General features: G+C 43.6%; 3 protein-coding genes and 1 long non-coding RNA gene across 7 annotated transcripts; 2 read left to right on the top strand and 2 right to left on the bottom strand.

The window, feature by feature from the left end:
* Nucleotides 1-607: 607 nt before the first annotated feature.
* LOC4334117 (serine/threonine-protein kinase TOUSLED) lies at nt 608-10,310 on the bottom strand. Its single transcript, XM_015776395.3, has 16 exons — nt 9,603-10,310; nt 9,221-9,310; nt 8,899-9,105; nt 8,017-8,067; nt 7,551-7,658; nt 7,423-7,467; nt 6,770-6,882; nt 6,332-6,398; nt 5,646-5,712; nt 5,237-5,334; nt 4,977-5,156; nt 4,184-4,394; nt 3,130-3,394; nt 2,680-2,734; nt 1,230-1,391; nt 608-1,044 (listed from the first exon to the last, which is right to left on the bottom strand). The coding sequence occupies exons 1-16, from the start codon at nt 9,822-9,824 to the stop codon at nt 949-951; spliced, it is 2,037 nt and encodes a 678-aa protein (XP_015631881.1). The 5' UTR covers nt 9,825-10,310; the 3' UTR covers nt 608-948.
* A 153-nt stretch (nt 10,311-10,463) lies between these two features.
* On the top strand, nt 10,464-12,089 carry LOC4334118 (uncharacterized). The gene is made up of 3 exons (XM_015776396.3): nt 10,464-10,968; nt 11,062-11,143; nt 11,700-12,089. Exons 1-3 carry the CDS (start codon nt 10,489-10,491, stop codon nt 11,861-11,863), a joined length of 726 nt encoding a protein of 241 aa, XP_015631882.1. The 5' UTR covers nt 10,464-10,488; the 3' UTR covers nt 11,864-12,089.
* A 120-nt stretch (nt 12,090-12,209) lies between these two features.
* On the bottom strand, nt 12,210-13,426 carry LOC4334119 (universal stress protein A-like protein). Of its 4 annotated transcripts, none has more exons than XM_015776400.3 (4): nt 13,118-13,426; nt 12,891-12,997; nt 12,699-12,817; nt 12,210-12,602 (listed from the first exon to the last, which is right to left on the bottom strand). In XM_015776400.3, exons 1-4 carry the CDS (start codon nt 13,347-13,349, stop codon nt 12,512-12,514), a joined length of 549 nt encoding a protein of 182 aa, XP_015631886.1. In that variant the 5' UTR covers nt 13,350-13,426; the 3' UTR covers nt 12,210-12,511. The 4 variants fall into 4 exon arrangements, with proteins under 4 accessions (XP_015631886.1, XP_015631885.1, XP_015631884.1 ...); XM_015776399.3 differs by having other exon boundaries at nt 12,891-13,000; XM_015776398.3 differs by having other exon boundaries at nt 13,109-13,426.
* A 75-nt stretch (nt 13,427-13,501) lies between these two features.
* On the top strand, nt 13,502-14,167 carry LOC136355621 (uncharacterized). The gene is made up of 2 exons (XR_010739955.1): nt 13,502-13,674; nt 13,909-14,167. It is a non-coding gene; the product is annotated as an uncharacterized lncRNA (long non-coding RNA).
* Nucleotides 14,168-14,283: the final 116 nt, after the last annotated feature.

The raw sequence follows: 14,283 nt of genomic DNA on the forward strand, positions 1-14,283 counted from the left end.
GACTCTGTCAATATCGCCACGTAGGCGCCACATCAGCAAAACCACCCTCCAAAACCGCTGAGGGAGTCAAATTGCATCGGTTTTAACAGTTTAGAGATCAACATATCTGGTTTTGGAGTTCAGGGTCACGAATTAGATTCGGGTCACTTTTGAGGGAGTCAAAGTGAACTTATTCTTTAATAAGCAGATGCACACATATAGGGGTACCGACCTGGCCCGTTGATCTTCTATGAGAGGCAGCATGGGCGTGAAGGCGGCAGCGACGGCGGAGAATCTTCAGACCGACGCGGCAGCGCGATAGAAAGAAGCGATGCGCGCGGTTGCACAAAGGAGAGGGGGGCGAATTCGTGCCTGGCCTTTCTCGGGCATGTTGTGGGCCGTCCAAGTCTCTGATCGTCTGCCATGCCGAAGCAAACCCACAGCATCCCGAATTGATGTATTGCTCCTCAAGTCCAAATTGAATCCACACAGAAATGACAAGAGTACCACATTGTGCAACCAAAAAAGTTTTTTTTTTTCTGAGAAAATTTCTTCTGAGGTGAATTTTGAGGGTTCATCTATTTTTCATGAACGGTAATTTGGCAGACCTTGCCGACGAACAACCTCGTAAACAACCCATTTTTAACAGAACAACTGGGCACCAGCCAAAGTCGTCACATTACGCGTGCGAGCATCAAGAAGTAGCAAAAGAGCATGGCCCGTTCAAAAATTAACGCCTAATCTACCTCCTCTAGATTAAAGAGGAGGTTCACTTGCCGTTCTAGTCATTGCTGTTATGGGCACAAGTGATATTTACAAATATACAGTAACACCCTTCGGGATATTCTTGAGCTTTGCCAGATTCTTACCATTTGCTGGTGCCCATCCCCGTCCAAAATAAATATGTTCCGGGGTTCTTGCGCGAGCGGCTGCCGATCCAAAATCTTGTCCTGCACTCTTTCGGAGTGACTACCTCTTTGCATAAGACAGATAAGGTTCTTGAGCGATGGTTAGAACGTCTGGTCTTTCTGCTTGGTTGTATGTCAAGCAGCGACGAATCAGTTCCTGCGAGTTTTCAGGTGATGCAGGGTCAAACTTTTGCCAAACTATGTGCAATGTTATTTAAACTAGTGTGTTGAGGGACAAAAGTTTAAACCAAACGGACAGCCTCAAAGGCACAACATGGAAAATATAGTAAAAGGGATCAATCTAACTGATGACTCTGAAATCAGAGATAACAGTAAACATACCTTTGCCTCATTTGATACAGCTGGCTTTGAAGGGAATTCCACTCTGCGTGCGTTGATGATTGTATCTTCCCGAAGTATTCTCTCCTGGGTCTGGTCATGGCCAAAAGGACGCCTTCCGAAGAGCATTTGGTAAAACATTACACCCGCTGACCAAACATCCACCTGCAGGAATGCAAACATCAATTTTACCACCAATCAGAACAAAGATGAAGTTGCCCATAAGTGGTTTAAATTGATTACTCAGGGGGTTCACAAATGACTCTAACTGAAATAAGGGTTAAGAAGGAATCGCGTAACATTTTGAGTAAAAATTGCATATCCACATGGCCATTGCCTGCATACCACTAAGCCCAACCAGTATTCCCCATCCCCATCAACAGCAGATCAATTCACCACCTGTGACCTGCACCTTCCTGCTCTTGCACCTCCTTCTGAAAACTAACCATCTGCACGGCCATTTCCCCTGGATCTGTCCAATGGGAACTACTATCAGACTGATCTATTTGGCACATAATTGTCTCGATATTGACACAATTTAAGCTGTGCATGTGAGTTTCTTGATAGTTTTCCCTGATTTTCCTCATTCGCCACCTCTTTCCTGTTCTGTATTAAGTAACACTCTCATGATGTTGATCTTCTTCCTATTTTCCATAGTGCAAGAATTGGACTGGACGGTGGTAAAACTAGAAATGATCTGAACCAGTGAATGGTCTGGTTTGGCTTAGAAGAATGTCGGTCCATGTATACGAACTACGATAAAACCATATCCAGTCCTACCAGCTCACAGCCTAAATGCAAAAAAATAAAAATAAAAAATGTTATGTATGCTGGGAATTGAACCCTGCAACTAGGACAGGCCTTGCAAAGTACTCCCACAATGCATCTAAGTACCTAACCAACTGGATAATGGTGATTTCCTCGCTTTAATGACAAACGAGTATATTCAGCCTGTTATTTTACTTACCAAACTGGCAAAACTATTATTTTCTCAAATCAGCATTTGGACCGGTGAAGTGCAGTCCAACTGGCAAAAAGCAGAACCAAGGAGCTCACTAACTCAATCAATGGTCCAGGTTTTTGTACTACGAAGTATATTCTTTCTGAGGTTTTCAAGTATGGATAGAAAGCTCATCTTCTCTACTTATCTCCACGTAGTGTCATAGCGTTCTCAATGCCCGTCAAAATACATCTTATAATTTGTACCAGAGGGAGTAATGCTAATATCATATTAACATACTAGGGATTACTACTTAATGAATGCTGAAAATTTGGCAAGTGAGCATGATTTGCGCATGACTGCGGTCTCTGTTTATGACAAACAAACGCCACAAGAATCCCTAACATCCTTATAGAAGGATCTTATTGATGCATGTTTTTGTCAAATTGCTTTAACACACTAAGATATGAAAGATTTATTAACATTAAAAGGAAAACATGTTGCCAAATATACCTTCGATGAGATAAATGGCGTTTTGCTAAGATCAAAGCATTCCGGTGGCAGGTACCTGGAAGAAAAAGAAGAACATTAGGAAACAAATGATTGACATGCCAAAAGAACAATGGTTCTAAATGGGAAACAGCAACACTAACATAAATAAAAACTAAATTTATGACATCATTTGTTCTATCCCACCTGTTTACATAAGACACTAGAGAAAAAAAATATTTCATTGGTAGATAGTAGCATGAAAATGGTTGTACTTCATGCAATAACTATTAATTCCCTTAGGTTCTAGAATGATGCATCAAATGTGTGCAACTCTACTACACAGTGCAGGCATTGTTGCACCATGTATACCAATTTAATGCCAGCAGATAAAAGATTCCATAAGAGGTAGTCAGATAGAGTATTTTATCAATTTAGTACACAGAAATCAACCGGAAAAGTGAGCACGCTCACCAATAGGTTCCAGCTCCCTGAGAAGTCAGTTCCATTCCCTGAGACCCAACATCATCCTCCACTATCTTGCTGAGGCCAAAGTCTGTAACTTTTGCAACACCAACCTCATCGAAGAGAACATTGCCTGGTTTGAGATCATAGTGAATGATCTTTTGAGTTCTCTTGTTAAGATAAACTAGGCCTTGAAATATTTGGACAATTATGATTCTCGCTTCCTTTTCTGGAAGAATCGGTGTTGCTTTAAGGACTGCATCAAGATCTTTGCCTGCATAAAAGGTAGCAATTGATGTAGCATTATTACATGCCAAGGTCTCATGAACAATTAAAGATACTACAGCATGCCACTTAAAAACAACCTCAAAGGGCCTATTCAGGTGTATGCCTATTCGAAGATAGCAACAAAAAAGTAAGAAACCTCTATCATTAACCAATTAGAGCCAATTAAGCTTCATTAATTTTTATGTTCACCGCCTTAAATAATGACCTCATTATCCATCAGATATCAGTCAAATATTCATGCCCCATCCTGGCTATGTGCGTGCTTCTTACGTAAGTGATTGAACATGGTGGGTTTGCTTATGTGTCCCACATGATAATGTGCCATGAATGCACAAACTGATCCTATGGTAAATGATTCTAAAAGACAACTAAATGAGTGTGGAAGTTATAAATGTAACAAACAGCTACTGAATCTACAGAACTATTATAAATGCTCTTTCATGTCAACATTCAGGCAAAATTTATCTACTCTCTTCACCAAGAACAACCTAATTAAGATTCCTACTAATAATGAAATGAAATGCAGCTCTCCTGCGTTTTCGAGAAAAAAAAAAGATTCCTACTAAAAGAACAGAACAGTTCCGCAAAGAGATTGAATGTTTGACACAGAAGAGTGCCTGGAGAACATCAATATATATCTGGCATAAAAACAACACCCATGCAGCCTTATCTATACAATGAAGCCAATGGGAGATATTTATAAAAGAGGCCGCACGATCTACATTGTCATGTCAAAGAAATTTGGAAGGTCGTTGCGAAAATAAATTTGTTGTACCACTGCAATATTCTAGGACAGTGCAGAATGTGTTGTGATCAATCTCAAATATGTCCCATAGCCTGACAATGTTTGGATGCACCAAAGTCTTATGGATGTTATATTCACGAATGGCGTGGCGTATGTAGCTTTGCTTTTTCTCCTCACTCCACTGAGCATTCAAACCATGAAGCTTACATGCCACATACTTGTACTCCACCAAATCAAATGCCTGCAGAAAGAAACTGTCTCACGTAAATGCTGGTGATACCAAAATTGAATCCTCTATGAAACAGATAAAGATACTATATCAATAAACATTGAGGTAACTTCACCAAATGAAGCTCAAAACACTAGTTAAATGCTTTAACATGAATATATAAGTACCAAAGCTATTATCGAAAACTTTACAAATCTTGACAGAGGAAGTGTACGGGTCAAGGAACATTTGATGAGAAAACTGTAATACTACATGTGTGTTATCAGTTGTTCTACTCAATGTTTAATTCCAAACACCAAGTTTCAGATATTTGTTTCAATATATCTAATTTCCTCCACTTTGTTTCATTTTTTTATGACTTCTTCCTACATTTCTACCTTTTAGGCCATTTCGGGTGGGACCCACTGCAGCCCACCGATAGGGGCTTACCTTCTTTATGTTACATTAATAATTGTGTGTATCAAAGTCATAAACAAATAATCATAAAGTTCGATGTTTCTTCTTTATAAGCAAAGAAGCAGTTGGTATTTAAAGAGGTCATGACTGACCTTAGTTGAATAGTTTTTGAAAAGTAAAGCTGAAGCAAGGGCATACCTTATAAACCTCACTAAACCCTCCCTTTCCAAGAAGATTTAACAGAGCGTAGCGATTGTGAAGAATCTGAAAGTTATTAAAGCGTGATCCATCTTCGTCTCTGAGACGCTTCATTTCACGTATAAGCCTACCCTTTTCCAATTCATACCGATCTCTTTCTCTCAAGTACTGTTCTTCCTCCTAAAATACAGTTCAGGGGAATTAGATTAAGGAAGGAGGATGCTTAATAGCCAAAAACAATAATCAGCAAAGTATTTTACCCGCTTTATACTTGTTAACCGTGATTTACATATCTCATCCTGCAACAGGACATCTTCCTCAGACATGCTAGTTTCAGCATCACTGCCATCACCCTTATCTACAATACAAAAGTGGCTAGCAAAAATAAGTGCCAGCAAGAATCCTAACTTGCATACTTAAGCTGCTATGCGTTGCTAGTTTCTGCTTGTGTAAATGCGGGGAGTTTTCCTTTGCACTAAGAAGAATGAAATGGAGTAACATATGCGCAAAACTACATAGATTGTAATGGCATTTATAATCTTCCTTTTCATGGAATAAAAGGTCATGCACTGGAGTTTTCGCCTAACCAATGGAAGCTAATTCAAGTGGTACCTTGTAAAGCAATTAAGCCGGGAGATGACAACACTTTTAAAAAAGAAGAAACTTTACCGGATTGTCTTTTCTTTAGTGATTTTCTATGTCTCTCGATAGTTTCTTTAGTCTCCAGCAGAGATTTCTACATAAAAGTCCACCATACATGAGGGATTCAGCAAAAGGTCCACCATACATCAAGAATAAAGGTTAAAGGCACATAAAATATATGAATAGCAATAACACTATAACAGTTCACAAGAGAAAAAAAACTGTGCCTGATAAACAAATGCACAACTATAGGAAATCTAAAATCAGTTGCATTAATAGCAAGCATTTGTCTTCATGGATACATGGCTTCTAAAGTTGCAAAACAGGAACTGTGCCTTAATGGATGAAGCTTTATAGAAAGTGGTACTGCATGTCCACGACTCCACGTTACATCAGTAGACTCAGCCTGATCCAGACATGTAATATTTTTCATGCCAGCTTGGTGCTTAACTGCTTAATTGAATAGATAGATATATCTTATAATCTTTTTGGACTTTATTGACCTAAGGCTGCTAGTAATGTGTGGCTGTGCTCAAAATTGTACAAAAAGCTTATGGAACAAAGATGTGTCCATTATTAGTATCTGGTAGTTTTAAAACTAATCGCCTTATAGGGGGGAAAAGACCTAGACAGGTTATCCAGATCAAAGTATATGTGATCCAATTTTACGGCGGAACACAGTTAAGGCATATACACAGATCTGCAGAACTTACAAGGTGAGAATTAAGATCCTTTATTGCCTGGCCATCCTCCCATGTTTCAGATATGACAGTTCCAGCTCTGAGTTATGACAGAGAGCAGTCAAAAAAAAGGTAGCAATAGATAGTCAATAACCAGAACATAAAACTGAAAGTGACTAGTTCTGTCCTGCAATCAAAATTTTAGTAGTCGATACTAGAAGGTACACTGCATAATACATAAACTGAAGGCTCAAGCTACCACAGCTGTTTCTGGAAGAAAATTGGGTATCGTACAGGCTATCATAGATGTATAGCACTCCAATGCTATAGTTAACAAGAACCACATAGCAAAGAAATACAGTACAAGCAAAAGGAGCTTTAAATCTATCATTATACATTTTCAAATCAATTAATATATAAATTTTTACTCTTTAAATTAAGTGATGGATGTATGGAAATGTTGGAGATTACCTCATAACACCAACGTTACCAAGTCGGAAAGATTCCTGCTTTATTCGAATCCGTGCTTCTTGCCGCTCTGCTTTTGACACAGCTATCAGCAGATCAGATAGAACCTTCAATTGCTGCAATAGTGGAAATCACCATATGAGCATAAATATTACATAGTCAGGGAGTAGTTATTATTCCATGAATAGCATGTAGGACTAAGTCCTCTGAGCTGTGCTGATGAAAGAGAACAAATAGTACACAATATGGTCAGCCTGACCTCACTATGCACCCATCTCAGCCTCCAAAGGTACACACACAAAGCAAAACCAACTATCACATTGCACATGCTCATATGTACACAATCACATAACAGTTCACAAGGATCCCATATGCAACAATGTGCATAACCTTCTCTACCAATGTAATCAGGAAAAAAGTTCTTGCATATATGAAATTTGACAGGTTCTGGTATTCAAGATCCAATGCAAATAGAAGAATGCAAATCGTTTCCCAAATTATTCAACAATGATAAGCTTGAGTGGTGAACTCTAATTTTTTTGGTAAATTTGTCTAATTTATACAAAGGAAAGAACAAAAAGTAAGTAAACAAATATGGTTAGATAAAAGATAATAAGAATCTGCCACTATAGCATCTGAGTTTCTTAGGATGAAACCTTTGATTTCTTTTGTTGATCTTGTTCTTTGAGATCCTTCAATTCCTGGAAGAATGAGGCAAAACCAACAAGTCAGAGACCTGGATAAGTCGAGATCACATTAGGGTGTGCATTGAATAACTCCATACCTTCGCTAGCCTATCACTAAGTTGACGGTATTCCGTGGACTCTTGACGCGATTTAGAAAGCTCTTCTTCCAAAATAGCAACTTTACCACGCAGCAATGACAACTCTTCCTGTTGAAATATTGAATGGATTTGCTTTAGATTTACATTTGAGAAAGAAAAGACTCTTAACATATTTATCTGGTATATTATACATTATTAGTATCTATAACAACCTATATGATATGGCATGCTCCAGTACAATATTTCACATAAATATGTTCATGCTTTCTGTAGAAGATTACTTAATGGAATTAAGATGCACAGTTTAAACAAACAAATGAAAGCAAATAAAAAAGGTCATCTCAAAGAAGAAGGGTCAAGAGGGATAGACATAATCTATCAGAGAACATCTATGTTACTATAATAAAGATCAGAAGAGGGATATTCACAGTGCACCTCACAGAAAATGATGTAAAGAAAGTGTCACCTGTAAGGCAGCCTTATCATCATTGCCAAGCACAGCACTGGATCGGGATTCCTGATGGAAAGATACTAACAATTTAGAAGATGAGGATGGATCATCATGTAGTAGGTTGCCATCATACACCTGATCTGCGTAAGATATTTCTTTTGCATATAATGGAAGACGGGACGGTGCAAACAGAAGAAGTGTGTCCCCATAAGGATTCAATTGGTACTGTACAATAAATATATGTGCAAGAGGCAAACATAATGCACCGTAACTACCTAGAATCTGAGTTGCTGCAAATGAATTCTTCAAAAGTATCAGAGATAATTTGCCCTAAAATAGAAAAGCCCCAGAGATAACCATATCTTGATCACATAATGCATGATCCTTTGGGGATCATCATAATAAGATTGTTAAAATCAAATCAGTCCAAACTTATCTTCAAACTATTTCACCATTTTCATCTACAAAGGAATTTCACCATTTAATTCTTTTCCCAGTCAACAAAACTCTAAATTCAATCATGCTATTCCTGCTCTACACGCATTTGTACGTGCTCTGGATGATCACTTCTTATATATATATATATATATATATATATATATATATATGTAATTTGCACCGGTTTGAAAACTAATTCTTCTAGTGCTCATATTTGCTACAAGATCTAATTCAGGCATTCAGCATTATCCAAATGACCAAGATATATCCATAAACATGTGCACTTTATCGTAATAAAATCCTATGTATCTAAAAATATTGAAAGGTAGCAAACTAAGATATATCAATTTCCGTTCGCTTTCATGTCTCTCTTATATGGTTGTAAGGCCTTAATACCCATCTGAGAACAAAAGGTTAAGAATATCAACTGAGGTCTTGAGAATAAAATACACAGCATACCATGTTGGTTAAAATATCATGTCGACCATTTGCTACAACAGCAGATGAAGTTGAAGTTGCTCTTGTTTGATCTACAGTTTTTGAACCACGCCCTCGGCCTGCTCCACCGCGCCCCCTTCCACGGCCTTGCTTTTTTCTGTTTGAGATGTCTATGGATGGCCGTGTGTCCATGACTTCTGAATGCTTTACCGCCTCATTAGCTGATCCCTAGCATTTTCAATGAAAGAGTGCACCAAACAGAAGAATGACAAGAGTGAGCCATAAGCAAGTACAACAAAGACTATCCCATACTATTTAATTCTATCGATTTCATATTGCATACCTCAAAATTTCCAACAGCTAGGCCGTGATCACCATCTGGCGATCTCGGGCGCTTCAGTATGTTCTTCTGTATCAAGAACTCCTCGCCATTCTGATTTACGGAATGCAAGTAGCATTAGCAGGTATAAGCAAAAAAAAAAAACAAACAAACTAGAGGTGAAAATATTGGCAAATCTGTAGCTAGAAACAATTAATCAAGCTAATCATACAGGTTTACCACAGTATACACTATAAATGGCTCCAAGCACTAAAAAGCACAATCATCGCATCACTGTCGAAAAGTAATGTGCAAGTAAGGAAATCGATGGAGATAAATATGACACTGTACTGTAGTTGAGGGGGAAAGGAAAATAGCAGGTTGGAGTTCGAGGTTTAGGGCTGACATCATCGTCGGAAGAGGAGGACTCGGGCAGCTCCTCCTGGTCCATGAACGTGGTGGCGGGGGCAGAAGGAACCACCAGATGGTGCGGCGGCGGCGGTGATGGCACCGGAGCGGCCTTGCCAGCCATCCGTGCCTCCAGCTTGGCGAGCTTGGACGAGGACGGGTTGGAATTAGACGAGAGGTGCTGCACTATATCCTCCCCCGCCGCCGACGATCCCGACATTGCCGCCGCTGATTGCACCCAAACCGGATCGGCCGCCCACGAAGCTTCCAGAACAAGCAAACCAACCGCCGCACGCACGCGCCAACTCTCACTACGCCCCCGCTCCCCCCGAGCACACCCTCCTCAACGCGGCCACGCGAACCACCGGATGGATCTACCCGCGGCTGCTCGACGAACAGGCGATGGGCGGCGGCGCCGCCTCGGGCGGAGGAACGAGCGAATGAGACCGACCAAAACGGAGCCGCGGCGGGCAGTCGCTGCCTCCGCCTCCTCCCCTCCTCCCGCCTGTTGTTGACTCCTCCCCCGCGTGCGGCGACGGCTAGGGTTTACCGGCGGCGAGGTGGTGGCCCTGGGGCGGCGGCGCCGCCGACCAGAGGACGCAGGATTCGGAGGCGAGTTGGAATTCACAGGATTTTACACAGGCGCAGGCATCTCTCTCCTCTCCTTTTCCTCTCTCCGCTCTTCCTGTTCTTCCCCCGTACTCCTACGCCGCGACGCCACTACGCGCAGCGGAATAACGGGAACTCAGCCCGCCTCGGCCCACCTAGGCCCATTTATTCCAGCCCATTGAGGCCCATGGGCTCGTCGTGTCGTGGTGGAAAGTTCCTTACAAGCGCCGCCTCTATCGGAGAGGAAGGCGAAGAGTGGGGAGTGGGAGACAACAATGGCGAGCGGTGTGGAGGAGAGAGTGAGGGGCGAGGTGAGAGGGGAGGAGGATGACCGGCCGCAGCTGAGCGCGGCGGCGGCGGAGGCGCTGCGGGAGTTTCTTCTGGAACAGGGGCGGGACGGTGGGGAGGAAGGGGAGGAAGGCGGCGGCGGGGTGGAGCTGGTGGCGGAGGACTGGCGGCTGAGCCAGTTCTGGTACGACGAGCGCACGGCGCGGGCGCTCGCCGAGGAGGTCGCCCGCCTCGTCTCCCTCTCCGGCCCGGCCTCCTCCGCAGCGGTGGCCTGCGTCGCGTGCCCGACGCTCTACACCTACCTCAAGACGAGCAGCCCTGATGTGACCGCGCAGCTGCTGGAGTACGACGTGCGGTTCGGGCAGTACGGCGGCGACTTCACCTTCTACGACTACAACCAGCCGGAGGAGCTTCCGGCGGCGATGAAGCACGCCTACCGGATCGTCGTCGCCGACCCTCCCTACCTGGTATGCAGAGAGAGATTCTCCCTCTTCTTCTTCTTGATTTATATTCGATTGGACTAAAATGTTAGAAGAAATTGCGATTGGTTGTTCGTGCAGAGTAAGGAGTGCTTGGAGAAGGTTGCCAAGACGGTATCTTTCCTCGCACATCCTGAAGGCTCATTCCTGCTGTTACTGACAGGTAACTGAAGCTTGTGATAATTTCGTGTCTGGTTAATGCCATTGGTCTCCAAGATTTCTTTCGTGATGATTGTAAATTGATTAGTCTTGATGATTGGATCATGTTTCTGCAATCAAGTGTATCAAACTAGAGCAAATTGTTGCCGGGAGGTTAAGTGCCCATTAACTGGAACTGCTTGAAATGATTTGATATGCACTACTGATTAGGCTATAAGTGTGTGTAAACTAGGGCGCGAGAGTGGCATATTCAGTTGAAGGCTTGTAGTAGCTACTGGGGTATTCTCTATAACATCATGACCTTCTTGTTGTTTTCAAAGCAAAACATCGTCTGCTCTTCTTGTATGAAATCAACGTACTGTACTACAGTAGCTTAGTCTGCATATCATTGTCATCTGATGTGCACTAGTTTACGTAAATTTAGTATCCCTGTTTTTATGTTCAGTATTGTGATATGGTGGATCACATGCCTTGTCTTCTGGTATTTCTGGTTTTAAACTCTGAAATGCATAGTTCAAATCAAGTTATTTTTCTGTAACAAGTTTCTCGTGTTTTGCCAGGGGAAGTTCAGAGGGACAGGGCATTTGAGCTCCTAAATGTGCGTCCCTGTGGATTCAAGCCTCAGCATTCAAACAAGCTAGGAAATGAATTCCGCTTGTTCACAAATTATGATCCCGAAGATAGACTTGGCGGTTGGGAGCAAAATGATGGCGCTACCGTTTAGCTGTTTCAAATGTTCAAGTCTTGATGCCTAGGGATGGATTCATGCTTTCACAGTTCCTGCATTTTTGTTTGTAGGTCACTGAAGCAATAGCATCAGTAGGAATCTCGGCAATGTTTTACTGAATCCCTGAATCTGTCCGTTGTGATGTGTTTGTTGGATTAAACTTTACACAATGTACCCCTTTTAGTTTCATGATTGTGCTTAAAGGATTTGTGGTTTCTTGCAATGTTCGGCCTTCGAAAGCAGTGATTTGGGGCATGTAAGCCGTGTTTAGGGTAACAACTTCATCACAAGAACCGAATATTTTGAGGGCGTCTTTTCTGAATGAGTGGTTTCACACTGAACAAGAAGGAAACATTGCAGTTCTATATCCACAAGTACTACTCATGTATTTGCTTCAGTTTGCAGTTTTGCACATTACATCTACACAGGAGCTCAGAAGCTTCAACGGCAGTTCCATGTATTAGTTTCAGTTTGCACGTTGCATCTACATAAGAACTGCCAGCCTCAGAAGCTTAACATATCCTTTTATTTTCAACACAAGTAATAACAGCAGCCACCGGCTCCATGAGTAATCAGTAGCAAAAGATAGCCAAGTCTTCACTTCACAGGACATCCATCAGGCAGCAAAGGAGCAGCAGATCGAGTTCACTTGTCGTGCGCCTTGGTGGGCTTCACGACCAGCACGGGGCAGCACGCGTGATGGACGAGGTAGTCGCTGACGCTGCCCAAGAACGCCCTGCACAACGAAGAAAGCAAAAAATGTCACAACCGTTCGTTCGATTTCGCGGCGTGGGCGTGTGTACATGTGGATTGATTTGAGCGCAGTTTTTACCTCTTGATCTTGCCTAGGCCGCGGCTTCCCAGGACGAGCATGTCGGCGTGCATCTCCTCCACGGCCTGGCAGATGGCCTCCTTGGCGTCGCCCTCCACGATGGCGCCCGTCGCGCTCACCTGCATGCATCGCTATCGGTTAGAATTTTCAGATCGCTATACGTGAACACTAGCGCTGGCTAGGCGTGCTTGCCTCTCTCTGCTTGCAGACGTCGAGCGCGCGCGACACGACCTTCCTGGAGATCTCCTCCTGCGCCTTCCTCATGGACTCGATCGCCGAGGCGGGGGCGTAGGCTATGGCTGCTTCCGTGACACACGCACATGTACACGCCGTGTCAGTCTCGTGAAATGCGAAGTGAACTGGTAAAAGTTAACACTAGTTTGTATATATGGTCTAGCCGGTGTGCTGACATCCGATACCGTGCGCGGCGACGGGGTAGACGAAGTGGTCGGGGCCGTGCTGCGCGTGGACGACGACGACCGAAACGGCGCCGGCGCGGCGCCCGATGACGTTGTCCAGCGCCCACGACAGCGCGTTCAGGCTCTCCTCGCTCGCGTCCACGGCCACCACCACCTTCATCGTCCCCGCCGCCGCTCCCGGCTCCCCGCTCGTCGCCGCCGCCGCCGCGGGAGACGCGCCCTTCTCCTCCATCTCGCAGTCGCTCTCTCACTAGTTTACCTGTCGCGCCGTGTGTTCACGGTTCACTACCACCAGATGATCGATCACACACACACTCCCGTGTCCCGTGCTCTATATATATACGCGCACAGCCACAGAAGGCGCCGGGGTTGCGTCGTCCCCTGTTTTGTCGCGTGGACGGCGCGGGATAGAGATGACCGGCCGGAACCCACCCACCGCCACGCGCGGGGGCGGCCGTTTTTGTTCGCTACTTGGGGCGACACGTTTCTCGCTTTCTCCCCTTCTCCTGCGCGCGTTTGCACCTTTGCGTTCGTCTCATCTGGCTTCCCCCCGCATGGTAAGCATTCATCCCTATCCCTCCCTCCCAGGATGTGCGATCCGGACAGCTGCCCCCGGTTTCGCTGCACCGGCGCCATGCGTGCCGCATGCGTGCCAGGGCGTACAAACACATATACATCTTGCCAGTTGCCACCGCACCGGCAGCATCTCTGCATCAGTTGTTGCGTTGAGCTGGTAAGGGACAAGGCTACCTGCTGATTTAGTTTTCTGGATGTGTGTTGCGTTTGTTCAGATCACCGTGGCACAGGTTTGAGTTCTTGGCACTCCAATCTGCATGCATGATGCGTGCTTGTAGCTGTATCCAAGGAGGAGATAGTGCTGAATAAAGGATTTACAAGGCAGCGAGGGTGTGTATAGTTCACACCAAAATTGAAATTGAAAGTTTAGTTAAAATTGAAACGATGCGACGAAAAAGTTGAAAGTTTGTGTGTGTAAGAAAGTTTTGATGTGAAAGAAAAATTGGAAGTTTGAAGAAAAATTTTGAAACTAAACTCGATCGGCCTGAATGAGAGATTTCACTCCCACACAAGTCAACTGAGAACATCGTCGATGGTTCCAATCCGAATATCACCGCAGTGAGAAAACACATCAACGTTGCCGGATTTCA

This window comes from Oryza sativa, chromosome 3 (genome assembly GCF_034140825.1).
Source record: "Oryza sativa Japonica Group chromosome 3, ASM3414082v1".
Lineage (NCBI taxonomy): Eukaryota > Viridiplantae > Streptophyta > Magnoliopsida > Poales > Poaceae > Oryza > Oryza sativa.